General features: G+C 42.7%; 1 protein-coding gene across 1 annotated transcript; it reads left to right on the top strand.

Moving 5' to 3' along the window:
* The first annotated feature begins 156 nt into the window (after positions 1-156).
* LOC149335836 (uncharacterized) lies at positions 157-14,221 on the top strand. Its single transcript, XM_089552402.1, has 4 exons — positions 157-294; positions 740-887; positions 2,167-2,447; positions 4,876-14,221. Exons 1-4 carry the CDS (start codon positions 280-282, stop codon positions 5,161-5,163), a joined length of 732 nt encoding a protein of 243 aa, XP_089408528.1. The 5' UTR covers positions 157-279; the 3' UTR covers positions 5,164-14,221.
* Positions 14,222-16,007: the final 1,786 nt, after the last annotated feature.

Genomic DNA, 16,007 nt, shown 5'->3' with positions numbered 1-16,007 from the left:
TTAAAAGAAAGTTACTACTCGCAGCCAGGGTTATCCGATTAGGGGCGATTTATAGGCCCCCGCAGCAAACACAAACGCCAGCGAAACGCAATACTCTTCTGAAGAAGTTTGTCCGCATCGTCAGCGCAGCACTTTAAGGTTGGTTTCTTTTTTGGTTGTCAGTGGGCATTGGCCGCTGCTGAGCGGTGGGCAAAATGCCGTCAAAACTGCCCTCCAAACCTCTTTGCTGACTCCGATCGCGTGTTTATACACTATAAAGCTATATAGTTGACGTACAGTATGGAGCACAAACCGGTGAGTGGCTGTAAATAGCCGTTATTGTCTTGTGTTGTGTCGCCATATATCTGATAGCAGGAAAGGGTTTGACGGCCTTCTAATGACATTTGTTGTGTTCTCGCCATGAAAACGTGCCGATCGGTTTCGGCGCACGATGCAGGTTGATTAAGCGATTGGTTCGATTCTTTTTTTTTTTCTGCTAGAGTTCGGTACGTTGGCCTTGTATGCTTGCCTTCAGTGAAGGTGGTTATTCCCACCGCATCTTTCACATTCAGTGCTGATATAGTAACAGAACTTGAACATTGTCTGGGAACTACCGTGTAGGTAAATTGGTCATTGAAGCTAGACCAGTGTGTTGTTCGCTATACGATACTCTTACATCGAAAAGCATGTTTTGTAGTCTAGAATGCTCGGTAGCAGCGCGTTTCCTGGCGTGCACAATCTTATTTTTGTCCCTTTGCAGTTTCTTTGGAGTAACGATCGGCAGAAAATACTGATCGACTTTTTCAAGGAAAACGAGTTTCTTTACAACCCAATTCACCCAGACTACAAGAAGAGGAGACTTCGAGACAAAAAAATTCTTGAACTGTGCAATACACTTGGGTGTTCAAGTAAGTGGTAATGGATAAAATAACAGATGATCTTTACACTGGACCCTAAAGTGCTCTCACCTTTAGCAACTGCACAGTACAGCCGAAGCCCTTGCAATGTGTCGATCAACATACTGAAAGTAAACAAATATCTGTCCTAAAAGTTGTGACATGTATTCAAGCAAATGCGATAGCCGTTTATTACGTCTACACCTAGCCTCTGATGCGCCGCTGTATCTTCGCTCAAACGTACATGTTAAACCTAGTTATCACAATCATTTCGATTGAAGCGGCATCAGAAACTGCTTCTGCTGGAGTTAAACAATAGCCTGTCACCGCATTTTTAGCGAAAGGTATTGAGATCAGTGCTGAAATATATATAGCAGCACACAGATTTCACATGGCTACATATTATCCCATTTATCATTTTGTCCTAGCGAGGGATTGTCTAAAAACACCAAAGCTAATGTTCATTATGGTGCATACCCTCAGTAGTGCCAGCAGTGGTTGTTCATGTCACAACCTTTATTGTCTAAATCGAAAGGTTAGAGTGGCAGCTCATGGAATAATCACATCTCTTTCTTGCAGTTCTTTTATTATTCAGTAAGCGAAGATGTGGGCATGCATTCATCCTAGATAGAAATAAAGTTGTGTTTGACAAGATGTCTCCATTTGCTAATTTCATAACAGCACCGTGAAGATGGATATGACTGCGATCAAAGTGTACATAAAATTTCACGCTTCAAAAGCCCAAATTTTGCTGCAAGTCCCTTTTTTTTTATGACAGTTTTTTATTCTACCAAAACTGGAACATTGCTACAAATGATTTTGCATGGGAAAACAGCATTGGCCTCCATCTTTAAAAAAAAAAAAAACTATTCTTGTAATGCATTGTGCTAACAGGCCTGTCCCTTCCCCCCCATTTGGCCGCCGCGGTGGCTCAGTGGTTATGGTGCTCGGCTGCTGACCCGAAAGACGCGGGTTCGATCCCGGCCGCGGCGGTTGAATTTCTTTGGAGGAGAAATTCTAGAGGCCCGTGTAATGTGCGATGTCAGTGCACGTTAAAGAACCCCAGGTGGTCGAAATTTCCGGAGCCCTCCACTACGGCGTCTCTCATAGCCTTAGTTGCTTTGGGACGTTAAGCCCCATAAACCAAACCAAACCTTCCCCCCCATCTTCCCATGGCCTCCAAGAATCTTTCATTAATCCACTCCTAAGAGTTGCCGACACAGTGCCTCAAATGCTGAACGAATAGGCCCGCTATTCATTGTCTGTGCTGAGTCGTATTTCTTGAACGCAGTGCTGGAATGCAAGAACAAGTTTCACAATTTGCGGACCTACTTCTTCCGCGAGTACAACAAGGTCCTCAAGCACAACGGAACATGCAATGGCAACGGCGAGGAGACGTACACTTCCAAGTGGGACTTCTACGAAGACATGAAGTTCCTCAATGTGTGCTATCTGCCACGGACCTTGGAAATGGCAGCTGCAAGCGAGAACAACCACGAACCGACAACAGATGCGCCGAGCACAGAGTGCAACTGGGAGGCTAACAGCATTCTCGAGCCAGACTGTCTTATTGTGAGTCTCAGTTCTGTGGAATTGTTATCACTTCAAGTGTTTTTCTTACTCTGCATCGGAAAACCTCTTTTTCGATGTTCCTGTAAGTGCAGTTATAAACGGTCGGGAGAAATGTTCTCTGACAAGGTCTCGAATAATTTTATTTTTTGACTGCGTTCAGATTTTATTGAATCTCAGTAACTTCTTTTAGTTTCACTTGAACAGCTTTGCCTGACTTTTCAAAATTGTCCCCCTCAATCATGACTTGTGCAAAGAAAAGGGGGGGGAAGAACTTTAAATGTTCAGATTCCTAAAGGGAAGATACTGCCTCCCAGATGGTTATTGTAATTTCTCTCAGGTCCTCTTATGTCTACACTGTGACCCAACACTGCTTTCACAGTCTCAGTAACACTTCTTTTAACTCGTTCCTGTCATAACAAGTCGTTATGGAAACTGATCAGCATATTTGGTTTCTTAAATTTCTTGTGCTCCTGAAAGTTGAAACACAGAAGCTGGGCCGAGACTACCACAAAAACCTAGAGGCGGCCATCAGAATACCAAAACAACCTAGAGACAGCTATCCTGTAAGGACACCGAGGAGAAATCAAATTTGGCCTTTGTATCGATTAGTTGGTTTGATTTAATTTATGGTGGTTTAACGTCCCAAACGCTATGAGGGACGCCGTAGTGAAGGGCTCCGGAAATTTCGACCACCTGGGGTTCTTAAACATGCACTGACATCACACAGTACAGGGGCTCTAGACTTCCGCCTCTATCGAAATTCAACCGCCGCGGCCGGGATCGAACCCGCAACTTTCAGGTCAGCAGTTGAGAACCATAACCACTGAGCCACCGTGGTGGCCAATATTCATAAATTACCATGTTGTGGTCACAAAATGGCTACATTCACTGTAACCAGAGCTTTTACAAGCTACACAAGATCAGTGAAATAGTATACAGGAATTGCTATTACTGGTCGTTTTTACAAACTGAATGATGTCAAGACTATTTTTACACGGATCTCTGAGGCTAAGCTAGAGCGTAGAGTTCTTTTTGGTCCTGACGCGGTGACTTTGAATTGAGTGGCAGTGGGGGGAAAATGCACTGTTTTAGTTTTCTTGGCAACAACCTTGTCTTTTGCTGTTAAGCGTCTGCATAGCCAGAAAGGGCAAAACAACGAATTCTAACCATGAACAAGAATTGGATGAAATTGTCCACAATGTTTCTTTGAAAATGATTCTTTGCGTTCTTGCTCAATGGTTATGGTGCTCAGCTGCTGACCCGAAAGACACGGGTTCGATCCCGGCAGCGCCGGTCGAATTTTGATGGAGGCGAAATTCTAGAGGCCCGTGTACTGTGCGATGTCAGTGCACATTAAAGAACCCCAGGTTGTTGAAATTTCCGGAGCCCTTCACTACAGTGTCTCTCTTAGCCTGAGTCACTTAGGGACCATGAAACCCCATAAAACCGATTCTTTGTGTTCATTTTGAAAGTGTGTACTAAGCGACCAAATATTTAGGCTAAAAGCCATTCATAGCGCATTCATAGTCCTGCAGTAGCGAAAAGCGACTGGATACAGTGCTGGAATGGTGCACTAAATGGAAGATGTCTCTTAATGTGGAAAAATGTGTACACATCACTTTTACAAGAAAGAGGCCATATCAAATAAACACTTATACATTAGGTAGCACAGATTTAAAAAGGGTTTCAAACATAAATACCTGGGAGTTCTCTTTACGGCAGATCTTAGATGGGCAAAACACATTAATTCCATAAAAACTAAAGCTGCTCAGGTGTTGGGATTCTTAAGACGCAATTTTAGTCAGCTGCCAAGTAGTCTCAAAGAAAAGTTTTATTTTACTAATGTCCGCTCGTTGTTAGAATACGCTTGCGTGGGCTGGGATCCGTATACTGCCGAACTTGTTGATGCAATTGAGAAGGATCCAAAACGGGGCAGTGAGGTTTGTTCACGGTAATTGGAGTAGAAATTTTAGTGTGCGAGAAATTAAAACCAAGCTGAAATGGCAGGAGCTGAAGGAGTGCAGGAAAGATTTAAGGTTGAAATTTTTCATAATATATACTTCTGTAAAACCGGAATAAGTAGAGATCAATTCATAAAACCTCCACCTTATATATCGTAAAGGCGTGACCACTGTCTGAAAGTTCGTGAACTTTCTTTTAGAAGTGACGTCTTGCGTTAATCTTTTTTTTGCACGTACGATCAGAGACTGGAATGCTTTGCTATCAAATGTTGTTTCAGTACTAGCAAATGATGCTTTTTACCACATTTTGCGCGTGTGATTTTGATGTGATTTTTGTTACGAAGATGTCCCCCTGCTCTAATGCCTGAAACAGGCGATGCAGGTAATAAATAAATAAACAAGATATGTGCACATGTAGCAACACCGTGACTGAAAAAGGTTTATGTCGTGCTCTGAAAACCTTCTAGGACGAGTCTGCGGAGGTGCTGGAGGCTGAGCAGGACAGTTCAAGTGTCTCGGAGCACCGCGCCCCGACGCCTCCGCACAAGCGGAGAAAACAGCAGGAGGAACAGCCTGCAACAGTGCCGGCGGCACCGACGCGGAGCAGCACACTCGACGAGGAGCACTACTTCGGGATGTACGTGGCCGCCGCACTTCGCACGTTCGACGCCGTGGGCCGCGACACGGCCAAAGTCAAGATCATGGACCTGATCATGCATTTACGGCACAACGTCGACCCCAATCACAGGAAGTAGGCGAGGTGGGGGAGAGGAACCATACTTTTCTTTTTTTTTGCCGTGTCGTGAGTACTACAAAGTAACAGTGGCAATAATTGTGTGAATGGGTGTCTGGCCAGTTGTGTAGATTTTTTGCCTGATGACTAGTCTCCCAGTAGCACTTTTTTTCCAATGCACTTTGAAGACACTTGTGTCATTGTTTTGTTGTAATAGTAGCCTTAATGTGATGCCAAATGGGCTTTGTTAAGATTGTGGTTGAACATTGACAGCTGGTGGAGTGTATAGCCATGGTATTCTGGCTTGAGTGCAGTATCTTCCACGCAAGCAGTACAAAATTTGACACTGTCTTGATCTTTCGTTTACTCAAGGTACAGGAAAAGGTGAATTGCATATTTTCCTTCCTAGTACTCTCCTTTCTATCATCATCTTCCTCCTCAATGGTCATTTGTTCAAGGGGGCCACTGAGGACAACATAGTGAAGTTGAAGAAAAGCTGTTGATGTAATAGAATGCCTTCCGGGGAATGTTTTCTTCTCATAATAGTTCAGATGCAAAGGCTGTTTGTGTGATAAATTGTTTCCCTATCCCCTTGGTACATCAGGGAAGAAAAATACATAGTTTCAAAAATGCGTATTGTGCTGTTCAACCTGAACAGGTTTTTGGTAGCAGTTAAAGAACCACTAGGAGCACTTTTATCACCAGCATAGTTTTTATATTGTTTTCAACGCTTTCGCTCCTCTCCTGGCAGTTTCGATGTAAAGCAGAACAGGCTGTTATCTCTGCTGTTATCAGTCGAACATGCCCACAACGGCACTGAGTTCCCAGTGATGCTATAGAAGTCTGAAATATGTTTGAAAGGTCCTTTAAAAACTCCACAATGCCATTTTTGCACTTCAGTGGGGTTTCAGTGACTGTTGGCTTTCTTGGTATGGCGACTTAATAAGTCCTTTATTTGCCCCGATTAATTTTTTTTACTTTCTTTTTAAGTCTTGCTCCTCCAGCTGAGGCACACATCCACATGTACTCACTTGCTCCCCGGGCTGCCTTGTTTGCTTATTGTGTAAATTGATCAAGCTGCAGCAAAGATAGTGTGACGATGTTTCGTGGCTGCTTACAATGTATTAAGCATACCGTGGCTCATTAAGAACAGGTGTAGGTATCCTGCTGTTCCAGTCACGGCCGTTATGCGCTGCGTGGAATGGCATCACTTGGCCAAGAGGGATGCACAAGTGAATTTTATTATAGTGTTGGGATATAGAATGAGTTTTGTAGGGCACTGTGGAGACCACTTCAAATGCCCAGTGACACCACTGGCTCTGGTATAGCCTGTTAATACTGGTAACGTTCAAAAGATAACCACACTGCAAATCAGATGAACAAGGAAAGCACAATGCAAGAGACAACTTGCAACTTGCTTTTCGCTCTCTGTTCTTCGGGAAATGCATACACATTTTTTTACCTTTTCTTCTTTCTTTGACAGCTCTCATAAATATTATACCTTATATACTCGAATGTAACGCAAGCTTTTCTCTACTGAAAATATTAGTGAAAAGTCACCGCTCTCGTTATAATCAAATATTTGCGTGGCTGACGTGGTAGTGGCTCATGTTTACACCAAGGATGAAGTAGCACGTGGAATTGTTAATTCTGAGTTAGTTTTAGCCCAAGGCTATCCATTGCAGGTTGTCAAACTGCCAGCTACGTGTGAGTTGCCAATATTGGGTTTTCAGACACCTGCTGCTTGGTAATTGAATACATTGTACTCTTTGGCAGTGAACAGTAAATAGGAGCCACGCATCTTTCTTCACTAGTCTCTGTGTTAAGAGAGGGAAGTCGCTCCAGTTCGCTGTATCCAGACAGATTATAATTGAGCATATGGCATGATTATCCTGAGACAGAAAAGGAATATGTGAGTGGAGGTCAGACAGATATATAATGGCTACATTTTCCTCGAAAAACATCTTTAGATAAGTACAGATCAGGCTCTCCAAACCAGTTCTTTACACACATTTAAAGCGAGCCAGAAAGTGTGCTTGAGACATAACACTTGGCAATGGGCATATTAATTTTCCACCTAGTCAAGTGTTTGCAAACTTTTACTGAGTTTATATAGTTGTGAGCAGCATTGCGTTTCAGAACTGCAGGTCCTCTGGCCATTTCCGTCTTCCTGCTGATCTCTTCCTCTTGGTTTATGGTTTCCCACTTTTTTGGTAACCCAGCCATCCAGGTTTTCCCATAACCTCTCATGGGGTGATTTGGATTGCAGTTTGGGTCCTTTCAGGGTTCTACATACACACAACACATTCATGCTGTTAACAAAATGATAACTCGCGAAGGCATGTCCTATTAGTGTTCCGCATCATGCTTGAGTGGTTACTGTATAATCGCGCATGTCTGTCCTGAGCTGGCGAAATGCTGATGGCCCCATTCTATGCCACGGCTTTATTTCCTGCATCGCCGTTACCTTTCTTTATCTAGCTCAGTAAATTCAATTTTTTTGGAAATGTCCAGGATTCCAAGCGCGATGGCTCCATTCTATGCCATGGCTTTATTTCCTGCATCGCGGTTATCTTTCTTTATCTAGCTCAGTAAAGTCAATTTTTTTTGGAAATGTCCAGGATTCCGAGTGTGATGGCTCCATTCTATGCCACGGCTTTATTTCCTGCATTGCCGTTGTCTTTCTTTATCTAGCTCAGTAAAGTCAATTTTTTTTGGAAATGTCCAGGATTCCAAGCGCGATGGCTCCATTCTATGCCACGGATTTATTTCCTGCATCGCCGTTATCTTTCTTTATCTAGCTCAGTAAAGTTAATTTTTTGGAAATGTCCAGGATTCCAAGCACTGCTGTGTTTGGTGATAGACCACGAACTAGTCTAAACTCCATTGTTTGGTTATGCCTATCGGACCAGTAACCGCTGCCATTATTTAAATTGGCATTACCAAATTGAGCCAGTTAGGGGGTTGTTATTATAATTGCTATCACTCTTATCTTGCAGATCAGTAGTTCTACAAAGACAATGTGGGCTGTCCTGATAATGTGACATGACAGATACAGTTGGTTTTAATTTCGAGAGGCAAATGGAGAGGTTTTAGAATTCGACGAGTTTAAAGGGGTCGAATGTGTGAAACCTGCAGGTAAAGCGTGCAAAGTATTTTTGTGCTAGGTTTTGAAATGGTTACGTAATCACAGAATAAAGCTGCAACGGCGATCAGGCTTCTCTGCAGTGTGCAATGATGCGCAGATTTTAAGGTTTTTTTTTTATGAAAAAAAATTATATAATTTTGCACTAACTGTATGGAAATTGATCTAAACCTGAAGCCCAATTCCTAGAAAAATATATTGTTGGGGTATATAAGCAATACCCTTTATTGGCCATTTAATGGTACTTGTTCGCCTTTTGTGTTCACTGAGTAACTTAGTATTCTGTGCTGAACTCTTGGTCAGTAGTGCATTACCTAGCCGTAGCAGTTAAGAGTTGATGGGGCAAAAACCTGAAAACCGCGCTCACTTCCGAATTCATTGCTACAGGATGTATTTTAACCGGTGTCAGAGGAAATAGCGCTGTTTAAAGGCCTGTGGTGTTAAGGAAGGGGTATTTCAATTGAACAGCAGAGACGAAACAATGTGGGGAAATATGAGTTATATGTGTGTGCATTCCGGTCTTCGTGTCACTGTCCAAAGCATTGATTTGCAGTATGAACTGCAGACAAGCTTATCTTGACATGTCGTAAAAGCAATAGCAGTTACAAAGCTCTTCCGTATACAGTAGTAACAGTTAATGATTTTCCATTCCCGAATGCAATACTGACTGAAAGTATAGTTCGGACAGTCATCACTGTGCATTCTCTCAGGGGTGCATACGGAGGATCAGTGTTAAAGGGGACCTTTATAACTGAAGCAAGGATGCTGATGTGAAGCTGTTAGCATTAAAGGGAGACTGAGGACTAATTGAAGTTGGCCTATATTGATAGATTACTGCATACTAATGACAAAGACACTTCTTTAACTAAGAACGGAGCTATAAACTAGAAAGGGGTAAGAAATGAAGTACAGGTGTAGCCATCAATGGCTGATTTTACATGTAAACTGTGGTACGTTCACAAAGTTCTTTATTGGGCATCCCAGAGACCAGGTTACAATGCCATTCACTTCAAAACGATGAGCACCGAGTGCTTTGTGGTTTAGACATCACAGGTTTGGATCGAGTGGCAGGAAAGTTTTTAAATGCAATTTTCTCAGCAATAAGCGCGTCTCTTGCTGCCGCACAAGCATCGGCATATCCAGAAAATGCCATAGAATTGATATTTATTAAAAAAAAATGGCCGGGGTTCAACATGGCTTGAACCTAGTTATACGAGCGAAAGCTCTGTTATGCATGGTCTCCACTGTCTCAAATCAAATGTCACGGTCAGAGGTCAAGGTCAGGTACCCAATGGCCATATTCATATGATCACGTTTTCTTAATACCATGGCTTGGGCTGTACCACCATGCAGTTAAGTTTGGTTTGACCTTGTGAGGCATTGAAGGTCATTGCTGATGTGGTGCCCACTGACTGAAATCAAATGTCAAGATCAGGTACCCAGTGGTCATAGCCATATGATCACGTGGTCACACTACCATAGCTTTGGCCACACCGCCTCGCAGTTAAGTTCGGTTTGACCTTGTGAGGCATTGAAGGTCATTGTCGACATGGTGCCCACTGTCTCAAATCAAATGTCAAGATCAGGTACCCAGTGGTCATAGCCATATGATCACGTGGTCATACTACCATAGCTTGGGCCATACCACCACGCAGTTTTGTTTGACCTTGTAGGGCATTGACGGTCATTGTCTCATCCACATCGAAATCTGAAGTTGTACCCCGAGGAGCAGAGCTCTCGTTCTAAAACAAATGTTCGGTGGCATTGTCCTCAGTGCCTCTTTAAGGCGGCAGCCAGCAATAAGGTGTGAGTGGGCCAAGAAGGCCAGGATAGTCACGTTGTTGTTTTGTTACCATGGACAGTGTTTGTGTTTGCAAACTGAATCCACAGATCTGGGTTGCATACATTGCACCTCGCATGTAGAGATCCCCAACGAGTTACCAAACACCTTTTTCATCAGCGATGGTTATGTAGGAGAAGCCTTTGTCTTGTAGTGAACAGGCCTCGCGTGATGGTGATTATGGCTGAATAGGCACTGCAGGCCAGAGCTGTCCAGGGAAACCTGAAATGTTTCTTTCGAGGAAAAATAAAACAGTAAATTGTGAATACACACTACGTCATCACACGTTGAACTCTGGGAGGCATTTAGGCAGAGTACAGCTTGAAGAAAATAGCAGTTGTTAACAATGGGCGATGGTTCAAGGCATCTAGTATTATTCCACTAACCAGTGGCAACAGTAAACGAAATGATGTTGTATTATATGAAGCAGGCCAGAGGCATCGAAATTCTTCAGCTTATGTTTTCGCTTTCTGACTACCTTCTTGTTTAGGCAACAAGAAAAGGTTTCTGCAGTGGATAATTCTGTGTGGCGGTCATGCATACTTTAGTTGTATGTGACCATAAACATAATCTGGAGCCCATCACTGCAGCGTTCCTGATAACCCATTGGCCGGCTCGGGATGTTAAACTCCACAGTATAGAATTAATTTTTTTTTTATGTTTAAATTAATGTCAATTTAGGTACTGCCTAATCATTAAAAGAGGAACATTGTGACGATCCAATTTTTTTGCTTGAATGAAAGCTTTCTATTGTGATTGCTTTCATTAGTCAGGTATGTGTCAAGCTTTGGAAATGGTAATTACTGCTTAGTTGAGCAGTATAATTTTTTCTATAGTGAGATTACTCTCAGAAATGTCTACTGCAAATGCAGGTTGTCAGTTTTACTGACATTTGCAAGTTTGTTTGGGATCCAGTGCAAGAAATTCTCTTTTTTTCAGAAATTCTCTTTTCTCAGAAAAACGAAAGAAAGAGAATTTGTGTGGGTGTTTGCTTTAGCAAGTGGTATAGTTATTGTGGTTGTGATAAAAAATATTGAATTTTTGTGTGACGTGTTTGTATTTAGGATTTTTTTTTATACATTTCCTACTTGTGCTGCACTGTCCCGGCTATGATTTTTGACCAAGTGGCCGTATCTGCCATCGTAGACCAGGGTGTCATCTGTTCCAATTAGGTTGGCCGGTGGTGTCAGCAAATCTTCTTGCTTTTTAACTTTCGAAATATTTGTTGCTGTATTTTTTTGCTTGTCATAGTGTCATTTCGTTGCCTTGGGCTTTAGATTGAAAACAATGTTAGCAGTAAAAAAATGTTTGAGAATGCTCACGTCCTTACTCAAGCAACTTACCTTGGGAACTTCTGTTAAATGCAATTTATAGGTTTTTTTTAAATTAAAATGCAATTGGAAAGGGCTGCATTTTGAAGTGGTCTTTTTCAGCAAAATCTGCACCTTTTTGTGCGATGAATTTCTGTCCTGATGCTTCGCTGCAGCAAATAGCAGTTCTTCATACGAGAGTGTCACCTCTTAGGGATTTTGCTGAGGATCACATCCTTTTCGTGGTTGGTTGTACGAAGCTTAATTGTGTTGTCGGCACTTAAAATGCCATCTGAAAACCTGTTTTGGTTTGGGGAATGGACTGAGGTGGCAATTAAATGCATATTGCCCATCAGGGAATACCATGTCAAGGCATCAGCTGACCTCTTTGTCTCTCTTTGCTTTGTTAGCAGTGTTCCTTGTTTGATCGTAGTGCACTCCGTGAGTGCAAAAATTCAAGTTGATGTTCACTGTGTGTGTGCCTGCCTTCCAATTTTTTCGCCTCGCCTGTTTTTGCCTCTCTAGCCAGTTTGCACTTTTTGAAAGAGGTATTGAAGGAAAGGATCACTCCAGAATATAGCGGCAACTTCACCTGAGTATACATGTAATCATTTCCAGGTTGTGTGCAAACCGAAGTGAAATGTGCTTACCATGACATTATGGTCACAAAGCCGTATAGCGCAGCTCAATTCAAATAGTATGTAGAGTTTAAAGAGAAGGGCACCGTTGTGTATGGAGCTGTGCATTAGAGGAAGGAATCGCTGCGTTCCTGGTGTCTTGTGTTCTGTCTTACGACATTCACACACACTCAGTCACTTGACACTTAGCATGCTTACATTGCTCAGGTCAGGGTGTTGTTAGTTTCCCTTTTAGGGTCGCACTGTTTATGTGAGCACTCCACACACAGGCAGAAGCGCTGTCTCGTCCAAGACTGAGGTCGTCCCCAAAGATAGTACTCGTGTGAATGCTGCATTGAACATTGTGCTTTCTTTTATTTTCCGTATACTTTGTAGAATTGTAGACTGGCTCCTTCCAGCAATGAACCAGGGCAGCGCTTCATGATGTACTAGCAGACACATCAAAATTTTGGTTGTCATTTATTCTGCCCCAAACAGCATTCACAGTATTGCTGGTCATAATATGTTGTATGAGGTAAGATCCCATTAACATGTCTAGGTTTTCCTGCAAACTAGCTTTCTCTGCAAATTGGTCTCGGTGGCCGTGGTCTCCAGCGAGATCACTACAGTGCATTGCAAGTATGGTTTATCAATGTTGTGTTTACCACGTCACCGAAAACAGTGAAAGTTCAGTGCATATTTAGGTCAACTTTTGTGGAATGTCAGGTATGTTAATGTAATACCAATGTCAAGCTATATATAGCTGGAAGGGTTTCGGCTCATTGAATTACTGTCATCGATGACTGAGATGGCTACCTGTGCAATTAGCACAAACGGTCAGCTCAAGTAAATAAGCCACAATGTCACTATGCTTTGTAACTGTCATTGCGTTCTTGCATTTTCTTGTTGGCGTATCACTTTTATCAGTTGCACTGCAGTAGAATCTCGATGGTAGGTATCTTATGGGAATGAAAAAGGATTCGTATTACAAAAAAACTGAACAAAATTTTTATGTTGAAGCATGGGAAATTCATTGGAGCAAATCTGTTTATGACCGGACAGATTTATTTATGCAGTCAGCTATGTAAGCGCTCAGTGCTTGCCTGTGGGTACTGCATGACTGGCGATCGCAACGTTGACAATGTGAAGGCAACGCTGATTGCAGGTGTGGTCGCAGCTTCTGCGTTCATGTCATTAATAAAGGTGCAGAAGAGTGCCGGGGACAACTACAGCCAGGGAATTTTACAAATTCATATCATTCCAAAATTCATATTTACCGTGAGCGTATTGCCGAGATTCTGCTGTTGGTCAAGAAAATTTATAACAGAAACTGCTTTGCAGAAAAACTTGTTTTTATTTCGCCATGATCATTCATAATCAGCTGCAGTATGAGCAGTGCCGTTTGCTTGCTTGTCTTGACTTGAGATGAAATTTGATTCTGCCTTTTCTATGAATTTTTTGTGGCATTGTGTTTTATCTAAAGTGGGACTCCATTATCGCAAACCTTGCTTGGCTTAGTGTGTTTTTACAGCCATTATTTATTTTTTTTCAAGTTCAAGGTATCTCATCTTGGTTAATAAACTGAACTTGTTGTATGTAAACAGAGATGTGACAAAATGAACCTCTGTAACTGTGATGCCATTTAATTTCTCTGATTTGCCTCTGATTAGAGCTCCCATTTTTGTCGCAGCTCAGTATACGAAGGCGTGTTTCGCGATGTAATGATCACACAGTGATGTGATGCAGTTGATATTTCCTTGTCGCAAAATGTTTGTGCTGGTGTGACAAAAGATGAAATGAGACTGCCTTTTCTCACATGTACAAGCCCTGCACGTTACTTATTGTGATATTTTGAAACTGTTTTGTGCAACAATACTCCCGAGAGTTTGCTTTTTGAACTCTTGTTTTTACCTGCAATATTTATTGACATTCCCAACTCATCGGACGCATCTCGACTGATTGAGGCGTTCAGAGGTGTTTCTTTCCTCATTTAGTGTGTCTGGAACATACTTTTACAGCTTTTATACTTGGGCCATCATTCCTTACATGTTATGTTGGTAATGTCTGAACTTGTGTTTACTTTCTGGTGATGTGTGCTTGTGTGTGCATGTCTCTCATTAGGGAATGTCCTTCATAGCTGAAATAAAGCAGCCATGTCAATTCTTTAATGGTGTTGTGTTGTTTTCTCTGAGCACAAGCAGCTGACAAGCTCCTCTTACAATCAAGTCTTATGCTGTAGTTTGATTTATTACTCTGAACACGTATTTGTGTACTATATGGGAGCTAAACAGTATGCAGACTGGCTTAGCTGGGTATAAAAGTTTGCGTAGAAGTTAACTTGCAACTCTTCTTTCTCAAATAATGAGCACTTCAGTTCAGTTCGTAACTGCTGCATATTTCAATGACTGTTTTAGAGTGCTGGCTCTTCAGGCAAAGGCTCCCGGCCCATGCGTAGTAGATTGGGCTTTCATCAAGCTTTCAACGGACAAAACCGTGTCGTGAGGCAAGTGTGAAACGAGAGAATGGAAGAAGGAAGAGGCTCTGTATTGGAGGCCCTTCGCCATGCGACGCTAGAGACGTCGAGAAAGACAAAGGTGCGCAGAAGATTAACTGTTAGCTAGGCCCACCGACTTTAAGCTTGGAGTGCTTGTCTTGTTTCTCTACTACAAAAGAGAATGCTCGACCTTCTTCTCGAGAGCGATAATTGGATAATTGACGGGGCAATGCTACTTCGTTCTTGAGTTGTATGCTAAGTCTCTCTGTTAGATTTAGCACATTGGAGAAGGATTACCGTAGACGTACAGTCAAACTTATATATAAAGCCCGGATATTACGAATTATTGGGTATATCGAACTTTTCTTAAATACTTTTGACAAATGCATGCAATTTATACTTTATATATTCAACGCGGTTCGCCATGAAATGGGTATATCGAACTCCCCGGCACCAAAGTGTGCCCTCTGATGGCAGGTGGCAGGCTTCGCCGCACTCCACAAATGACTTGATGCGGCAAGCGTTCGCGCCAAGGTTTGCATTTTCATCTCGCGCCAACAACGGCGTGTAGGGTTGCAGTCAGCACGCGTTCGCGCCTCTGGCATCCATTGACAGCACCATAGAAGCGGCACGGTTGGTTGTAAGCTTGCAGTAACAATCCTGCGCTCATGCCGGCTGTCGCGGAGGTGGTGAAATCGGCGATAGCTTTCGCTTTGACGAACCACTTTCCGCGCGACACTGCTGTAATGCTGAGAAGCCAGAGTAGCGGCGCTTAACCTGCGCTTGCAGTGCTGTGCGGTGGAGCCAACCTAACTGACGTTCGATTTTTTGCGGTCTTCGGCACAGCCGCGAGCGTCTTCGAAACGCCGCCGAAACCTGGGAAAACGCCTCTCCGTTTCACAAGTAAGGATCGCCAGAATTTCTGTCCCTTCGATGACTAAACTGCGCCGCTGTTATGCGTGTTTCTGACGAAATTATATATTACGAATTTCGGTTATAGTGAACTATTTTACTATTTTTACTTGTTCGTTATAACGAGGTTTCACTGTACACCGGTTTACCGGACGCCGATCTACGTCTACAGAGTAGTACGTTTCCAGTATGCTAAGTCTGTCCTGCGCCTGAGCACTAGTGCCCCGTTATGCTCTTGCTGTACCCGCCCATGGTGTTATGTTCATTCCTTTGCCTTTCGTCCTCGTCATTTTGCGCAGTTTTTTTTTTAATGCGCTAGCACTTACAGTGGCAATTCTTCGCATTAAGCCATTGTGTGTTGGTCTGTCTGCCTTTTGTTTCAAGCAGGTTTCGTGGCAGGATGCTCACCTGCCTAACCCATTATCACCATCCAAACAACTGCCACCCTTGAACACTGGATCTGAACACCGGAACCGAAGTGAAAACCGAACTGCTAGCGCACCTAATTCGAATTTGACCTGACTACGCAAATCGACCATAATTTTTTT

This window comes from Amblyomma mixtum, chromosome 7 (assembly GCF_055824585.1).
Source record: "Amblyomma mixtum isolate Tamu chromosome 7, ASM5582458v1, whole genome shotgun sequence".
Classification (NCBI taxonomy): Eukaryota; Metazoa; Arthropoda; class Arachnida; order Ixodida; family Ixodidae; genus Amblyomma; species Amblyomma mixtum.
Note: the sequence above shows the minus strand (reverse complement) of the source record. Positions and strands in the feature narration are given on the sequence as shown.